The sequence below is a fragment of the Neolamprologus brichardi genome, chromosome 7, assembly GCF_056152115.1.
Source record: "Neolamprologus brichardi isolate AB-2024 chromosome 7, ASM5615211v1, whole genome shotgun sequence".
NCBI classification, from domain to species: domain Eukaryota; kingdom Metazoa; phylum Chordata; class Actinopteri; order Cichliformes; family Cichlidae; genus Neolamprologus; species Neolamprologus brichardi.
The window spans coordinates 23,593,157-23,609,192 of record NC_142110.1 but is presented as its reverse complement, the minus strand read 5'-3'; the positions used below and the strand labels follow the sequence as shown (position 1 = coordinate 23,609,192).

The 16,036-nt window shown below is 39.0% G+C and overlaps 3 protein-coding genes across 5 annotated transcripts in view; 1 reads left to right on the top strand and 2 right to left on the bottom strand.

The window, feature by feature from the left end:
• Nucleotides 1-50: 50 nt before the first annotated feature.
• Nucleotides 51-3,101, bottom strand: lyve1b (lymphatic vessel endothelial hyaluronic receptor 1b). Of its 3 annotated transcripts, none has more exons than XM_006782335.2 (6): nucleotides 2,940-3,101; nucleotides 2,272-2,440; nucleotides 1,680-1,819; nucleotides 1,044-1,436; nucleotides 809-887; nucleotides 51-671 (listed from the first exon to the last, which is right to left on the bottom strand). In XM_006782335.2, exons 1-6 carry the CDS (start codon nucleotides 3,022-3,024, stop codon nucleotides 461-463), a joined length of 1,077 nt encoding a protein of 358 aa, XP_006782398.1. In that variant the 5' UTR covers nucleotides 3,025-3,101; the 3' UTR covers nucleotides 51-460. The 3 variants fall into 3 exon arrangements, with proteins under 3 accessions (XP_006782398.1, XP_006782399.1, XP_087700532.1); XM_006782336.3 differs by having other exon boundaries at nucleotides 2,272-2,421; nucleotides 2,940-3,091; XM_087844406.1 differs by lacking the exon at nucleotides 809-887 and having other exon boundaries at nucleotides 477-671.
• A 2,756-nt stretch (nucleotides 3,102-5,857) lies between these two features.
• Nucleotides 5,858-11,667, top strand: LOC118455202 (uncharacterized). The gene is made up of 8 exons (XM_035913365.2): nucleotides 5,858-6,115; nucleotides 6,794-6,934; nucleotides 7,814-8,014; nucleotides 8,758-8,945; nucleotides 10,553-10,766; nucleotides 11,069-11,167; nucleotides 11,277-11,344; nucleotides 11,508-11,667. The coding sequence occupies exons 1-8, from the start codon at nucleotides 5,858-5,860 to the stop codon at nucleotides 11,665-11,667; spliced, it is 1,329 nt and encodes a 442-aa protein (XP_035769258.1).
• Nucleotides 11,668-11,819: 152 nt separating this feature from the next.
• Nucleotides 11,820-16,036, bottom strand: part of eif4g2b (eukaryotic translation initiation factor 4, gamma 2b) — a 34,156-nt gene continuing 29,939 nt past the window's right edge. The window contains exons 16-21 of the mRNA XM_087844615.1: nucleotides 15,564-15,779; nucleotides 15,077-15,335; nucleotides 14,228-14,432; nucleotides 13,813-14,021; nucleotides 13,522-13,643; nucleotides 11,820-13,406 (exon numbers count right to left, since the gene is read on the bottom strand). Coding sequence (XP_087700741.1) covers nucleotides 13,341-13,406; nucleotides 13,522-13,643; nucleotides 13,813-14,021; nucleotides 14,228-14,432; nucleotides 15,077-15,335; nucleotides 15,564-15,779 — 1,077 coding nt within the window. The 3' untranslated portion in view covers nucleotides 11,820-13,340. The remainder of the gene's footprint in view (nucleotides 13,407-13,521; nucleotides 13,644-13,812; nucleotides 14,022-14,227; nucleotides 14,433-15,076; nucleotides 15,336-15,563; nucleotides 15,780-16,036) is intronic.

The window sequence follows — 16,036 nt, the reverse complement described above, 5'->3', positions numbered from 1 at the left end:
TGTGTGTGGGGGGGGGGGGGGGGGGGAGGGGGGTAGAAGACACTTGTAAATAACATTAACACAATTTATTTCCATAATAAAAGTAATAATAGTATTACTTTGAAAGCTTGCTTGTTAGTATCTTTCACACTATACAGGTCACACTATTATTATTATTATTATTTTCAATATTATTTTACAATATGGTCTGTGTCAGTTACATATTTGTATTGTTTTTTCTCCACCACCAGGAGTGAAGCATATGTTGGCTTCCACCTTCATTCATGTGTATATGGCAGCAAGTCTAAACATAGAGCCAGAGTCAGTTGTCTGTAGCCAGAAGAGTCCTGCATCAGGCTGTATAAAGGATTTTTATGAGTACAACAATTAACCGAAGAGTTTATGACGTAAATGATCTTCTAATCTTGTTTTTATCAGACAACACAGCTGCGTCTACAAAAACTTGCACAAAATGGTCATATTACTCTGAAGAGTTTGCTTTGATGTCTGATTTCACACAGAGAGTGATATCACTGGAGTACTTCTGGTCTGATTCCTCTTCATTGTCATCATCATCATCTCCTTGCGGTCCATACTGGCCGAGTTGGTTCATATCATTATCAGTAAAATTCCACATCTCTGTCTCGATGTTATCCATCTGATGCCAGTGAGACAAGCACCTGAAAACATTCCTTTTCCAAAAAGACAGAGAAAGTGTTTTTAATAAAAGACAATATATGTGGATTACACCACATTATTGCAAACAAAGAAACAAAAGTTGTTCCTTAAGTGCTTTAAGCCATGCAGATCATCTGGAATCATTACTCACACTTGAAAGTACCACATAGCGCTTGCTGCAGCCAGGAGCAGAAGAATGATGCCAAGAACAATAAGTGTTACATGTAAAGCTGATAAAGAAAAACAACAACAACAAAAAACAAGTAAAGAAGTTAATTTGATTAAAATCATTTATCCAAATGTTTGGGGATTTTTTTTGCTGAAATGATGTTAGCAAAATCAAACAATGAAAAAAGGAAAAGTGTCTTAGATATTGCACAACATACCTCCTAGAGATGGTTTTGTGGAGATCTTAGTCTGTGGCAGCACCGACTCAGAGGAAGCTGGGAAATTGAAGGCATGAGTGGAAGCAGAAAAGGTAAAAGTGGTACCAGGGGGGTTCAGAGTGGTTAGGGGAGGCAAGGAAACAGGAATATGGGTCGAGAACGTTTTAAAAGAAGGGGTGGCAGAGGAAGAAATCCTAGCTGACCGCGATGTCTTGACAAGCACATCAGAAGCTGAAGTTGAGGGTGTGGGCTGAAGTGTCGGCCGAGATTTTCCTGTTATTGACTTTTTTGTTGAGGACATGGACTTTGTTGTTGATGTGACCAAATGTGTGGTTTGAGTTGTCAGTGGAGTTGGAGATGTGGGGGATTGTGGGCTGGCTGTTGTCTCCAAATCTGTTAATGATGAGAAAATCAATGGTTTAGTTCTATTTAAGTGATCAGATGGCTGTAATTACAGGCAGTAATTAGGCACAACATGAAAACCACTTGCGGGTCACAATCACACTGATCATGTCATTACATTGTTATGTGCCACTCAGACACTTTGGTCTTGGCATTAGACATTTGACATCTGTGATGAATGAATTGACGTTTATGGCGTATATTAGTCTCATAAACTAAGAAAATAAGTAATACCGGATGCATTGAAGCAGAAGACGCCAAACTTTTTATCTGCTGATGTCTTCCATGACACTACCCCAATATTGCCCTGGCCACAGTTTTGTTTAGAGGAAATTCGTGGGATGACGGCAATCTGTTCAGCTATCCAGCCATATCTGTTAAAATAGTAACAGTAATATAGTAATGGTTTTTATCCACATATTAAACAGCAATCATTATGGTTAAAATTAGGTCAGTCTGTCCAATTAGTTTTGAGCCACAGAAAATCAGGGATTGTGTGTAATTTATAAACAGGGAATGCAAATGTTAAACTCCTTGATTTAAATAATCTTTGGTTTAATTTAAACTGTGATGGTGTAAGAAGGCAAAATTACCCCCCAAAAAAAGTGCCACTAACCAAATATATACGGACCCAAGTGCTTATGCAATACATCGATCTTGTGTATTTGGGACATTTAGTTGTGTTTTCTAAAATATTTTTATGTTATTACTGGGAAACGCATTCGAGTTAGTCACCTGTTTTTGTGCATGATTTATTCATATGAAATCTTGAAAACTGCATATGGGTCAACATGTATTAAACCCTAGTTAAATGCTTTCTGCTTACTTGCACGTTTCCAGTCCATGTGTGATTGCTTTTGATATCTGAGATTCCGTTGCCATGGTGACATTTAGTGAAAGACAGGCATCTCTGGCAGCTGTGAAGTTCAAGGTGTAGTAGGTTCCTCCTTCAATAAGCAGGAAGACTCCAGTGGCTCTGTAACTCTCAGAAATTACTAACAAAAAAATTATGAAGCGAATTTTCTTTGTAAATAAATCACATCGAAAAGATTGATGGATGTAAAAGAAGAACTGACTGTCCTGTGAAAAGCCTTATGATCTGTTACTTATGATGTAAAGTATACATATCAATATACAGGTAAACCACAGTGTGTACATCTACTTTACAAAGAAATAAACCATAATATGAGCACACACACACACACACGCCTTGTGCGACAAAGAATACTCAAAAAAACATTTAAAAAATCTTTTTTTTAATCTTTTGCTAATATTTTAAAGTTTACAGTTATTAAAGTTTAATATCACAGAAGGAGCCAAACATCTTCATCTTCTTAACAATAAAATCTGATGGCAGTCTTAAAAGACATTTCAAAAACACGAGTTAAACTTCTTAACAACTATGAAATTTTAGAATTTGAAATGCTAGACTTGTGGGATATCCCAGGATTAAGTCTAAAAGTGAATGAAGAAATAAACATACAAACCCCTTACCTCTATTTAAAGTGGATTCGCAGGTTTGTAAAAACAGGGCAAAAATCACAGGTAATACTGATGACAAACAACAAAGTCTTGCCATGTCTTGTATGACAAAGTATACCCAACGTGGATGAGGGTGGAGGATCAAATAAACTGAAGCAGAGGGAGAAGCCCAAGAACAAATGTGACAGGGAAGAGAAAAGGAAACAGGAAAAACAAGGTCAAATCTGTTTTATGGCCTGTTAGGAGATAGGACACGCATCCACATGAGAAAGACCTTCACGGTAGCTCTCTAAACATTATTGTTTGGGTGATCAAATTGCAGATGCATGACATATATGACATTTAAAGCACTAATCTTGTACTAGTGATAACATATTAATGATTTCCAAAGCAGAGATATAGGAATATGGATTTCATAAAATAATCAAATAAAAGGATGTAATAATCGAAACTGTCAATTGGGTGAAGAGTTTATTCATTTTTTAAAAAAATCAAACTTTACAAGTGGATATGGTTAAAGAAGCCTTCTTAAATGTTGTTTTGTACTATTTTTATGAGTTTGAGCTTTTCTGCTTCGTAAGCATCTCTGATGAAGGTATTTTTGCACTCCATAAGCTGTAGGAAAAGGAATTTCCTCCCAACTGTTCCTCTGCTGTCCTCACTTTTGCTGTCTGCTATTGGAACCAATTTTATAAGTATAACCAAGTTTCCTCTGTGTTTATATTATGTTTCAAATCATCACATTCACGGCACCTATCAAAGATCAAAAAAGGAAAAAAAATCACAACTCATGGCACATAATCTTTGAACTACTTGTATATTTAAGTCTGTCTTTCACAGTAATGGTGCAAATGTGTTTACAATTGTTTAAACTGCTGTGTGCTTGTTTACTTTTTAGTTATTTTACGTCCTACATCGATTATGCATTGATCAATCATTTGTTTGATCTTTTCATTTCATAAAGCGACTCAACATGTAGCACTATATCAGCCCCAGCCCCTTTCCATTAACAGAGCTTACAAAATACATACATAATGTTGATATTATACATTTTTTTCAAAATAAAATTATCAATCAATTTTTATCAATCAATGGACTAAAAAGTGTTGTATACAAAAATATAGTGTTGTATATTTTAAAAAGTATAGAAAAAATAAACCAGTTTTAATCTATTGATACAGCACCAACCCACAACAACAGTTAACACAGGGCTTTTATATTATAGAGACAAACTGCAGGAGTCCCTTTATGAAGACTGTATATACACTTGCAAACACTGAGAAGAAAAAGATGCTTAAAAAATGTTCAACTTCAGGAAGGGTGCACAGCTGGAAAGCAAAGCGACAAAATACATGTGTAGAAGCACAGTTATTTATGATTTGTGACCAGTAAGATTTTTCCCTGGTGGTTAATGCATAGTAACATAAACAAGAAAGCTTCATGGTCAAGGTAATTTGCAAGGTAATTTATATATTATATATTCCACATGGACAAAAAAAATACATAACAGAATTTTGGGATCAAATCATTTGGGATAATAAAAATAAGAAGTGGCACACTAAATGCTTAAGCCTGGAGCATCATGTGAAACGCCTCACTGCAGTTTAGTTTCTATCTTAGTAAATACCAAGAAAAACATTCACACAGGTTTTCGTGAACACTTGAATAATTGAATTGAATTGAATAGAATAAAGTTGAATGATTTTCAGTGAAAGGACTCATGAATATTTTTGCATTAATTTTTTTTATGATTAAAGTTCAGTTCAATTCCATTTTATTTATAGAGCGTCAAATCACAACAACAGTCACCTCAAGGAACTTTATATTGTAAGGTAGACCCAACAAAACCCAACAATCAAAGTGTGGCATTTTCAGTTAAGTATTAAGTATTGAGTATTAAGGTTATTTATTAATTACGTATTGATTGCATATGGATTATAAACTCAGCTGACGGATTTAACTTTTTGCACTATTAAAACTAGCCTTTCAATAAAACGATGCATGCTTTCTCATGTAATCTCCAATCATGTGATCAGACCTGGCATTTGGTACCCTGAACACATCATAATCACGAGTTAAAGGCATGTTAGAATGACGAGTACTTTCCCCTGTTGTGTTAAAACTTGCAGTATCACCACTTTCATTCTACTGCAGGAAGCAAAACAGTTCAGCGTGTCCTACTGCAATGACTCAGTGACTGTTGTGTAAATAATGGTGCTTCCTGCCTTCTTCAGGCTGAAGCAGTAATGACTGAGGAAAGCGATAGACTGCTGGTCCACTGATAGGCCCAGGAAAGATGTTAAGTGGTCACACTTCCTCGGTTGGGTGTGTCTATCTTCTTCTACAGACTGTCAGAAAATCACAAACCAGTAAAAAAAAGTGTGAATACATGAAAATGAAACCTGACATCACAAGAATAGGTCTCAGTGACCTTTCAAGTATAGATATAGAGCTGTGTGTGTGTGTGTGTGTGTGTGTGTGAGAGAGAGAGAGAGAGAGAGAGAGAGAGAGAGAGAGAGATGCTTCTGTTGTTCTGATATGCTACCCATGGTTACTGGTCCTTAGTTAAGTTAACTGAAAAAACTTTAAGTACATAAAAATAAATTGACACCACTGGCTTTTTTTAATTTCACATATAAAAATTATTAATAATTTTAAAGCTTTTTAAGGAATAGAAAGTGTCCTCTTACCAAAACACAGAGACTGTTTGCCTCAGTGCGTTTTCTGCTATCGTATTGCCCAATAAATGTTGAATGAAGCTGGGCTGGTGATAGGATCCACCCAGTGAACCAAACATGAAACTGAGAACTTTATTCAGGTTGCTGGCCTATGTTCTAACAACAAACCAGGAGCCCTTGTTTTCCTTTGGTGACAGTGACATTTTGGCAAAACTGCATCAGTCGTTTTGTTTTTTTCTCTTTTTCTTTGAAATGTCAATCAGGGCCAGATCGCACACAGATCTGCAGATGTCCTCGCTAGATGACAGCCTGTACAAATCTTTCTCCATGAGCAGCAGTAACGTTAACAGAGGCAGCCGGTTCAAGGATGGGGTAACGGAAGAAGTTAAAGTCCTCTCCAGGCCGTCCAGGAGGCCTGTGCGGGCGGTCAGGCCAGTCAGCGCCGTCAGCTCCAATGGCTCCTTCCTCCAGCTCAATCATCTGCAGGGGGAGCTGGTCAGAAAGAGGAAGGTAAGAAGGTAGAAAAGGACATTGAATTTTTCTTTTTACAAAATGTAACGTTAAGATTAAATAATTCGTATTAACTCTGATTCAGCATTTGAATATTCAGGGAATTGTAAAATCAATTACAGAGCTAACACACACTTTTTTCACTTTTAGAAACTTTTTTATTTGTATTTATTTATTTTGTAGATTTTACTGCTGAGTTCTCATATCACTCATAACAGCAGGTGTAAAATTTAACATCCTCCAGCCTCACTGTAAGTGCATCCTTACAGGAAATGTCTGATAAATATAAATAATTCCTGTTGTGTAAGCCAGTGCACTCATGACCTCTCAGATATCTTAGACCTTGGTTCAGAAGCTGAATCCTTCTGGGAAAACCTGAAGGAAAAGAGTTTCCCAGACGAGCGTAAAAAATGATCACACTCGTATTATTATTTCCAAGGCCAGTTAAATGATCTTAAAAAGACGACATGAACCATAAACCATAAAACGTAAAACAAAAAGCATGATGAATGTGAAAAAAATGCTGTAAATATAATGAGAACTTGTAAAGGTCATAATTTCTTATGATGACATAATTCATTATTTTATGAGTTTGTATATTTCGGGGTGGGTGGTGGTGCTGGGGGGCGGCTCTGTAGCTTCTAGTTCACACTGTGTGTCACTAATAAATTCTCTCAGGAATGTGAGGACCTGAAGAAAGAAAACAAGTATTTATCAAACGAGATCCACATGGAACGGATTATGATGCGCACAGAGAGTGAGCTAACCATGAGGAACCTCAGAAACTTGAACCAGGAGCTACAGGCTCAAGTTAAGGAGGTACAGCCAAACAGTGTTATTAAATGGCACTAATAACCAAGAGATGAAACAGTGGGCCACTTATGAGCACAAAAACGAAAGTATAACCACACGCCTATATGGTAGTCAATCAGACTTTTTGGAAGGAATCAAGACATGTTCTTCTTTCAAACCTTGTCTTTACATCTGTTGGAAAACTTTAATTTAGTTACATCAAGTTACAATTGGCTTATAGCAGCTTCCTGTTCTCCAGGACATTAATGTTAGATTCATATGTTAAAACAGCAGCAAAACAGCATGTGCAGTGTTTACATGCCAGCTTTAAATGTCAGACTAAATTTACAGCTCTAATAAAATATGTGACCTTTTTATATTTTGAAACCTATGTGTAAAAAAAACTGCTAGCCATTCCTCACCATGTTTTTGACAAATGGGCAACTGAATGTGTAGCATAAACCAGGAGAACCGTACAGGCCAGACTGCTTGACCCTACACAGAGAGGATTATGTGGCTGTGGTATGCTGGGGGAGATCTTTGTGGCAGGAAATGTGACTGCCTTTTCAGAACTGCCATTGTGTCAATGAGGGAACATGAGGGATCTTTACAGTAGGCATTCTTTAAATAAAAGTAAGTGTTATAAACGAAATTGTTATGTCCTGTAAAGCTTGTTGAGGTGTTTAAAGTCTTAGATCTAGTTTTATATAAGACATCTTATACGAATGTATGAAGGAGATGCATATTATTCCGCTAACCTATATCCATTCATGCCAGCTAAAGCAGACCCTTGTCACTCCAAAGGGTCAGAATCACGTTACATTGGCAAAACAAAGCAGGCGTCTACTGTTTCTCGATCATGTCACTGCAGTACACATTCACCTCTCTCTGTGTGACCCAAATCAGCTGAAGCAGAAGCTGTATCAGAGCCAGCAAAGGTCAATGTTATGTTCGCGAGCTGCAGATGAAGCAGAGGAGTCCAGGGCGGAGGCAGAGAAGGGCAGGGCTGTGGCCGAGGCTCGGTCCCTGGGCTTTCACCGGGACAAGGATGCAGCTGAGGCTGACAGGGGACGTCTGAGTGAAGAGCTGCAGAAGCTTAAAAAGGAGGTAAACACATGACAGAGAACGCTGATCTATTAAGCTGAATACAATTCCATCCATCCATTCACTTCCGCTTGTCCTTTTCAGGGTTGCGGGGGGCTGAAGCCTATCCCAGCTGTCTTAGGGCGAGAGCTAAATAAAAAATTCCTTTGATTGTTTCTTTATCTTACTAAATAAATAAATAAATAACACTGCAGCTGGGCAAGAATAGGATAGAATATATACTCTTCTAGCTAAATGAAGTAAGACTTTTTTCAGTATTTTATGTTTTCCTTTTCTTACCTTGTGAAAAGGTTATCACATTTTCTGTTACTATTATAAGACTAGAAACAGTACTTACAGTATTCACATAGTGGAAAATGACTTTTGATCATTAAAAACAAGCATTCTAAAGTTAGCTATTTTGGGAACATGGGAATATTTGACATGACTACACCATCAATTTTCCTTGATGTCACTTCGGGGCTTAATGAGTTAAAGTGAAGGATAAAGCCTTAAGAGGAACTTTCCAGGATATGTACATGGTTTGTGACGCCCGTGTCATCATGGCAATCCATCGTCCAAACTGCAGATGCAATCTCTGTGGGCAGAAATAACTCTTTTAGACGCAGTTTTCCAGCTGAGTTCCTTTTTTTGTTTAACCTCAGTTAATGAACTTCCTGAATCAAGCAGGAAGATTAGCGTTTGACTGAGTTCATTCAATCAAAGCCCGTAACACCTAATTTGACATCTGCTTTTTCTTTCTGCAGCACGCGAACGTGCAGCTTTTACTGGCACAAACAGAGAAGAACTACTTTGAAAGTAAGCTGAAGTTGGATCGGGTGTCTGGCGAGAAACAGGCCCTCCTGCAGGAGAGCAGGAGCCTGGAGGCAGACAGAGATGACCTCCGACACAAGCTGAGGAAGCTCACCCAAGAAAATGTCCAAATTAAAGAGAGGTAGATACATTTTAGTGACACCTGGCAACTGTGATTGATTTTCTTACATCCCACTAAATCATCTTAAGTACCTCTCTTTTCTGATTTTTGCTTTCAGGGTTTTTTTTTTTATCATTAATGAAAAATAGGAGTTGTTGTGCTTTAGTCCTAGCTTCTTCTACATAAATAAGAAGTTGTACTGCCTTAACAAGAGTAGATGAGGGAAGCAATAATCGATCCATCCCTTTTTCAGGGTCGCGGGGGGCACTGTGGGGCCTATCCCAGCTGTCATAGGGCGAGAGGCAGGGTACGCCCTGGACAGGTCACCAGTCTGTCGCAGGGCTAACACACAGAGACAGACAACCATTCGCACTCACATTCACACCTATGGGCAATTTATATTAATCAATTAACCTATCCCCACAAACTGCATGTCTTTGGCCTGTGGGAGGAAGCTGGAGTACCCGGAGGGAACCCACGCAAAGACGGGGAGAACATGCAAACTCCACACAGAAAGGCCCCGGCCAGATGGTGGGGTCTAACTCAGGACCTTCTTGCTGTGCGGCAACAGTGCTAACCACCATGCCACTGTGTTGCAAATCTATGTATAACAGTACACTGTGTGAGCCCAAGAAGAAATAATTTAAACATCTTAGTTAGAGATGTCTTCTTTATTCCTTACTTTCCTGTCAAAAAAGTGAGATTTTTTTGAGTGTGATAAAAAAAACTAATTAAAGTGGTTTTTTTTTTTTTAGCTATTCAGATTTTTTGATTAAAATGCATTTTGTACCACCCAGTGCTCTGTGATATACCAAATACACAAGCTATTTTTAAAAATCCAATCTAATTCTGGGAATATAGGAAAGATCAATTCTAATATCAGGATGTTAGACCTATGAAAATGTTTGTATATGTGTGTGATTACTTTGACTTTTGTTTTTAGATTTTACATTTATCTTCAGAGGGAATTTCCCAAAACTCAGTGTCATTGTCCATGACCGTCCGTGGTGCAACAATAACAGCCTTTTAGTTGATAGCTCTGAGAAAATTCAATTCAGCTGAGTCAAATCAGCAAGGCAAAGGAGGAGAAAACAGAAACAAAGAGAACAGTCAGAGGAAGCGTACTTGACTCCAAGACGTTCCGTACAATATATAAAGGACTTTAAGAGGCTGCTCTGCTAAGTAAAAGTGTAGAAAGTCTGTAAAAGTGTACTTGTTTACCTTCACTGCTCAGTTTTCACATGATCTCTGTGTTGTCCCGTGAACACAACACAAGATGACTCTTCTAAGAGTGTGAGGAACAGTACCAAAGACCAGGTGTTCTTATTTTGCACAGACTTCGAGTCAAACAACAAATACCTGACTGGACGACACAGTTAACAAAAGTGCTTTGAGTACTCAGAGTAGAAAAGCACTATATAAGGACCAGTCCATTTACCATTTTCAACTCACGTCTTAGGGATTTTCTTTATTGCTTTTCAGTAACTGCAGACCAGAATGAGAGTACGCTTCACAACAGGCTGAAGACAAGACGGTTTAAAGATTTAACTGGATTTAGCTTAAAGGTGCATGAAGATGCAGTCTGGCTATGATGTTTTAGCATGCAATTTCATCCTGTCCCTTCGCAGTGAGATGAACTGGAAACGCAGAGCGACAGAATCAGAAGAGGAGAGCAAAAGAGCTAACCAGGCTCGGCGGGAAGTCGAGGCAGAGAGGCATCTGGCTGAGAAGGAGAGGCAGGAGAGAGTGGCCGAGTGCCTGAGCTGGAGGGAGAAGTACCAGGAGCTGGCTGACATGTTTCAAGTTCAGGAAGACCTGAAGGCTCTGAGGCAGAATAAAGCAGTAAGACAGCACCACAGCTCTCACGCCCACTGAACAATTACAAAACAGTGGACACTACTGTGCTTTTGTGCCATCTCCCACCCCTTATCCCCAAACAGTCACGGTAGAAATTATTTGAACTGAGCATAAAATATACTGTTTAAATGATTATTTCCATCTTGAAAAATGTCCCTGAGTGATTCACTGTGGTACAATACTGCAAGTCACACGTTTGCAACAAGGCTGAAAGAAACAAATGTTGGTTTTGTACATTTTCATCTCTTTAAAGTAAAATCTTTAAGTGATTTTTTTTTTCTCAACAGTGTCAAGCCCACATCAAAAGCTACTTCCTGTGCATGACTGAAAGCGACCAGAGGGTTAAAATTCTCAAAAATCCAGATGGCACTCCGAGAAATTTCACAGTGAGATGATCCTACATCTCATACTCACAAGAGATCTGTGCATGTCTAGGTCAACAATACAGGACATTTAAAAAGTAAATCAGAAGCTTATGTTATGATTTTTGTTCAGGAAGGAGATCCTGTATACATCTCCACTCCAGAGTCCAGCGTTGAAGAGCCTGAAAGGAGTTCATCTAGGTAAACAAAAACTGTGGCCACCAGGGGGAAGCCACACAAACTACAATCGTTTGATATGGTAGCAACATAAGATTAAAATTCAAATTTACAAAAGGCAAATAGGTAAGCTTTTCTCTGGTTGAAGACCACTATTAAGAATTAATTGTGAACTGTATTTACTCAGGACCATGCTCAGGGTGACAGCACCACACATGGGGAGAGATCTGGGTCCGAGTCACTTTGATGAGCTGCCTGCCTATGGAGGAGAGCGACCCGACTCAGGCCCTCTGCGCAGAAGCAGGAAGGTGGTGGATTACTTCTGGATTCCCACAGATCAGGACTGACCACGAATGTAACCACATGCTCCTGGGAAAATCAAAGTACTCCAGTAGAGCTGCTGCTCGGAAGATTCAAACTGTTGTTCAAGTGTGAAGTATTTTATTGGACAGATGGAATATGTAACTGTAAAGCAGAGTAAATACAGGTAAACAGTAGGTGCTCATGTACTGACTTTATTGACATTAAAGCAATAGAGGTGCACAATAACTCTGAATACCTTACAATAAGACCCTAATTGTATGTCTTAGACATAATCATGGCTTGAGAGTACAATTCTTGGTTAAGCCTGATGGTCATTTGTTTAGCTTTGGAAGAAGGGAAATCAATTACAATTTAGTTTGCCAATTTAAGAGCCACACAAATTTAACATTTATTATTTTGAGCCCTCAATATAAAAACCAACCTCATCAGGGCCGCTTCAAAATCTAGTCTACATTACTCTTTTGATAAGTACACATTTCATTATGTGGGTGAAATTTTAAAAAAAAAAATCCTAATGAGATGTTAACACTTGTAAAACATGCAACGGCATCATTGTTAATGTCTGCTTCAATACATTTATTGTGCAATTAGGCCAGGATTAAACCAAATACTTCAGCATCTGCATGGGCTCAATATTCTTCTTAGTGGATTTCTTTATCCCAGCACAAAAAAAGCCCATCTAACTAAGAGGTAGAAACACAGGCAACTTTGAAACGTGACGACAGCAAACCAATGATTACAGATTTATTTTTTTTCTTTTTTAAATATTGTAACATTTGGAGAATGGGTATTGCAACCACTCATAATAATGATTAAAAAAAAGACAGGAAGAAAGGACAGAACAAAAAGAGTAATGCTAATGAAAAAAAACAAAAACAAAACAAAAAAACATGCTCATCATCAGTTACTTTGAAGAGCACTTATTTATAAAAAAAAAAAAACAAACAAACAACAAAGTGGGAATTTAGTGAGCACATGTTGAATAAGAGACACCTTTATCAGTCATGAAATGTTTTGCCAGCTTGTGCTTCATTCAACTTCAGCGGGCCATCTAGGTTTGACGTGTGGTTCACGAGAAGGATCGCTGTGCAGCCCGTTTGTCTACATCCCCGGTGCTGTTTTTTAAGCATGTATGATAAAAAGCAATCCAGGCTAGGCCCTGATAAAAGCAGCTTGCTGACAAGACCTTATGTTAATGTTTCTAGTTGTTTGCTTTGTAACTAGAATTAGCAAAGATCGTGAAAGATTTGTCTTATTTTAGAGAGGAAAATCCTATATGTTCTTACCATAAAGCAGTTTCCTATCTGGGGGGGGTTTAAATCCATAAGAAAAAAAAAAAAAAAAAAAAAAAAAAAAAAAAAAAAAAAAGCAATACAGTGAAAATAGAGTTACAACCTAACGGAGCAAATTAAGAGAAACAATACATGGTTGAGCCACTCTAGAATTCATGTAGCTGATTAAGGAAACAGATCTCAGAAAATTAGGCAACAGATTAAACAATGCTTCTCAGCCCATCATCACGGTGCAGGTGGTAGCACATGAGGCCCTGTAGGTAAAAGCTTTCGGTTTATATTTGCGAGACACAAGCAGCTGAGTGCCACATCGTAGTGGTTAAATTAAGCATGGAGTTTAATAAGGTAACAAGTCTAACAATAAGATACGGTTGATCTACGCCATGATGCTTCCGCTTGGTTTCTTAGTCTGCATCGTCCTCAGATTCCTCCTCCTCTGCCGTCTCCAGCCAGGTGAGCCACTGGTTTACCTGAATTTGGGGGGGGGGGGGGGGGGGGGGGGGGGGGGGGGGAAGAGTTATGGTGTGCATAAAACTTGTCAACTCTTGTGTTTTCTTTCTAACAAACTAAACTGCACTACTGTACCTGGAATAAAGCTTTTCCTTTTCCAGGGAATTCTTGGGTAATGTCTTCTTTCCATGCAAGGAAGGCTTCCTCTTCAATGATCTCCATGTCGTAGAAGTTGACAAAGTAGCGCAGTAGCATGCCTTGTTAAAAACAATAAACAAATGAATTAATATGCACTTAATTCACAACTCCTGCATTATTTATATTTCACTTTTGTAACTAATCAGAGTAATCAAGACTTCACATCCCTGCACTCCCCATTTCTTGTTGCTTACTAGCTAAACTGTACAAGATTTGAGGATACTTTACCTTTAGGGAACCCTCGGGCATTGCAGTGCACCTGCAAGGCGTAGAGGGCGCTGACCTGCAGCTCGGTATGGTCGTGCAGGAACTTCTGCATGACGGGCTTGAAGGCCAGCAGCAGCTGTTTCTCTTGTTCCAGCATCTCTTTAGAGGGCGCTGCCAGTTGCTCATCACCCTCTGCCTCGCACAACTCTTGGGAGATGTACTGGAGGAAACTGTAAAAAGATCAGAGGACAAATGTTAGTTAAACTGAAGAACTTCTGTACAAAGTTACAATGCCTTAAATGTGTGACCTTGTGGCCATATATTTAGTGACATCACAGACAAACCAACACTTGTATGCAATTTATAACTGTTATAAAAACAGACTAAGACTATCCTGGGAAAACTGAGATTCAGTGAAATCCATCTGCAAATTTACCTGGTCATGAGGATGTTGACAAAGCCTTTATCAGTGTGAAACTTGGGTGAAATGTTGTCTTTAATCCACTTGTAGATGGACTGTGGAGAGGGGTCTGCCTTTATCTGCTTCAGCAGCTCCTTCTCCAGCTTCAGCAGAGGGAACAGGAAGCTCAGGCCTTTCCCCTCCAGGATCTCCAGCATGCGGTCCTTGTTCTGATCAATTTCTACCAAGTTGGAGAGCAAGTCATGTATTAGCCAGACAGAACGTGCTCTTGATATGACCCAGGTAATTAAGGATTCAGAAAGTGATCATTTTAATATGGTCAGGAACAAATATTTAGCTCCGTCCTATTAAGATTTTATTTACTCACAATACTCCAACATAACATGCACAAGAAGCATCATTACCTACAAAACTCTTCTGACAAACTGACATTTGGCAGGACTGTATGTTACTGTAACTTCATTTAAATATGAATGTAATGTTGTCTCATTCAGACATCATCGATGGGGGATGGGGCAAACTTGAATATTCACTGGGTACTGTACAACTATTCTGGTGATCGTTATACTGTAAACTGGAGGGAAATGCTGAGAATATAATATGACAGAATAGAAGAAGCCTAATAGATGAGGGGAGAAATCACTTTGGCATTTTTTCCAGGAGGGGGTAGAGTAACCCTGTGCTCTCTTCCATCTGAGATTTTATTCCTGTTAACACTTGCTTCTCCCCCTCCCTTTGCCACTATTGCCAAGTGCTTATTGGTGATTTTAAGATTTATCTGTTGTGAATTGTTTCTATATTTAAAAATAATAATAAAATTTTTTTTTTTTAAATCCTGAATTGGTAGATGGATTGGGGGCCTACCTGGGAGCATCTTCTGCATATTGACCTTGCTCTGCTGGAAGAGGTCAGTGAGCCACTCACGATCCTTGAGCTTGGCCGTCTGCTGCAAGCAGAGCAAGAAGAGTGGGAAGTGGGTTCCGTTCTCCAAGGGGTGAGCCAGCTCTGCCACGCTCACCAGCTCTGCGATGATAGCCCGAGCCGCAAACTGGGCCAGATAAGACTTCACCAGGGGCACGTCCACCTCGATCTTAGGGCACTGGTCCAGGACGTTAAGGAAAGCCTAAAATGAGTGAGGGGAGAAAATAAGAAAATACCTCAAGCAGGAAGAATAACACTATACCCTTCTGGGTTCAGTGACATATGATGTAATTAGTCACAAATAATTACATCAATCTCAGTGAAATAATTGTGAAATAATAAAAGAGCTTTTCTTGTCTTTAAACGTACTGAATGTGTTTGTGCTCACACACAGAAATGCTCTCCAATACTGAATGAACAGCAGACGTACCTGCATGAAGTTCTCCCCAGTGATGAGGCCCTCAGTGCGGAGCGTGTGAATCAGAGTGCTGGCGTGCTCTTTGTCCTCATCAGGACAATCCAGGGAGCACACGATGATCTTACTGAGCATCTCTGGCAGGAAATGCTTTGGAGCCTTCATCTCTCTCACGCCGCTCACAGCCTCAGTCAGGTTCTTAGTGTTCAAGTACTCAGTCATGATTGCCTCCTAAACGGAGTAGACAAGCACATGAACAGAACTGAACCGTGGTCACTCTGATCACCCAGCATAACAAACTCATCTGTAGGTCTTGTGGTCCCATCTACTCTGTATGCACATGCTGAGGACGTAAAATGCTTCAAGTCTCATTCATCTTTTTGGTGTACTGCAAGATAATCTGCTTGCTACTAAAGTGTACATAAATATATTTTGCCACTTTTATATTTCACCAGTGATGAATAGAAACTGCTAAACAGGGAGGCTTA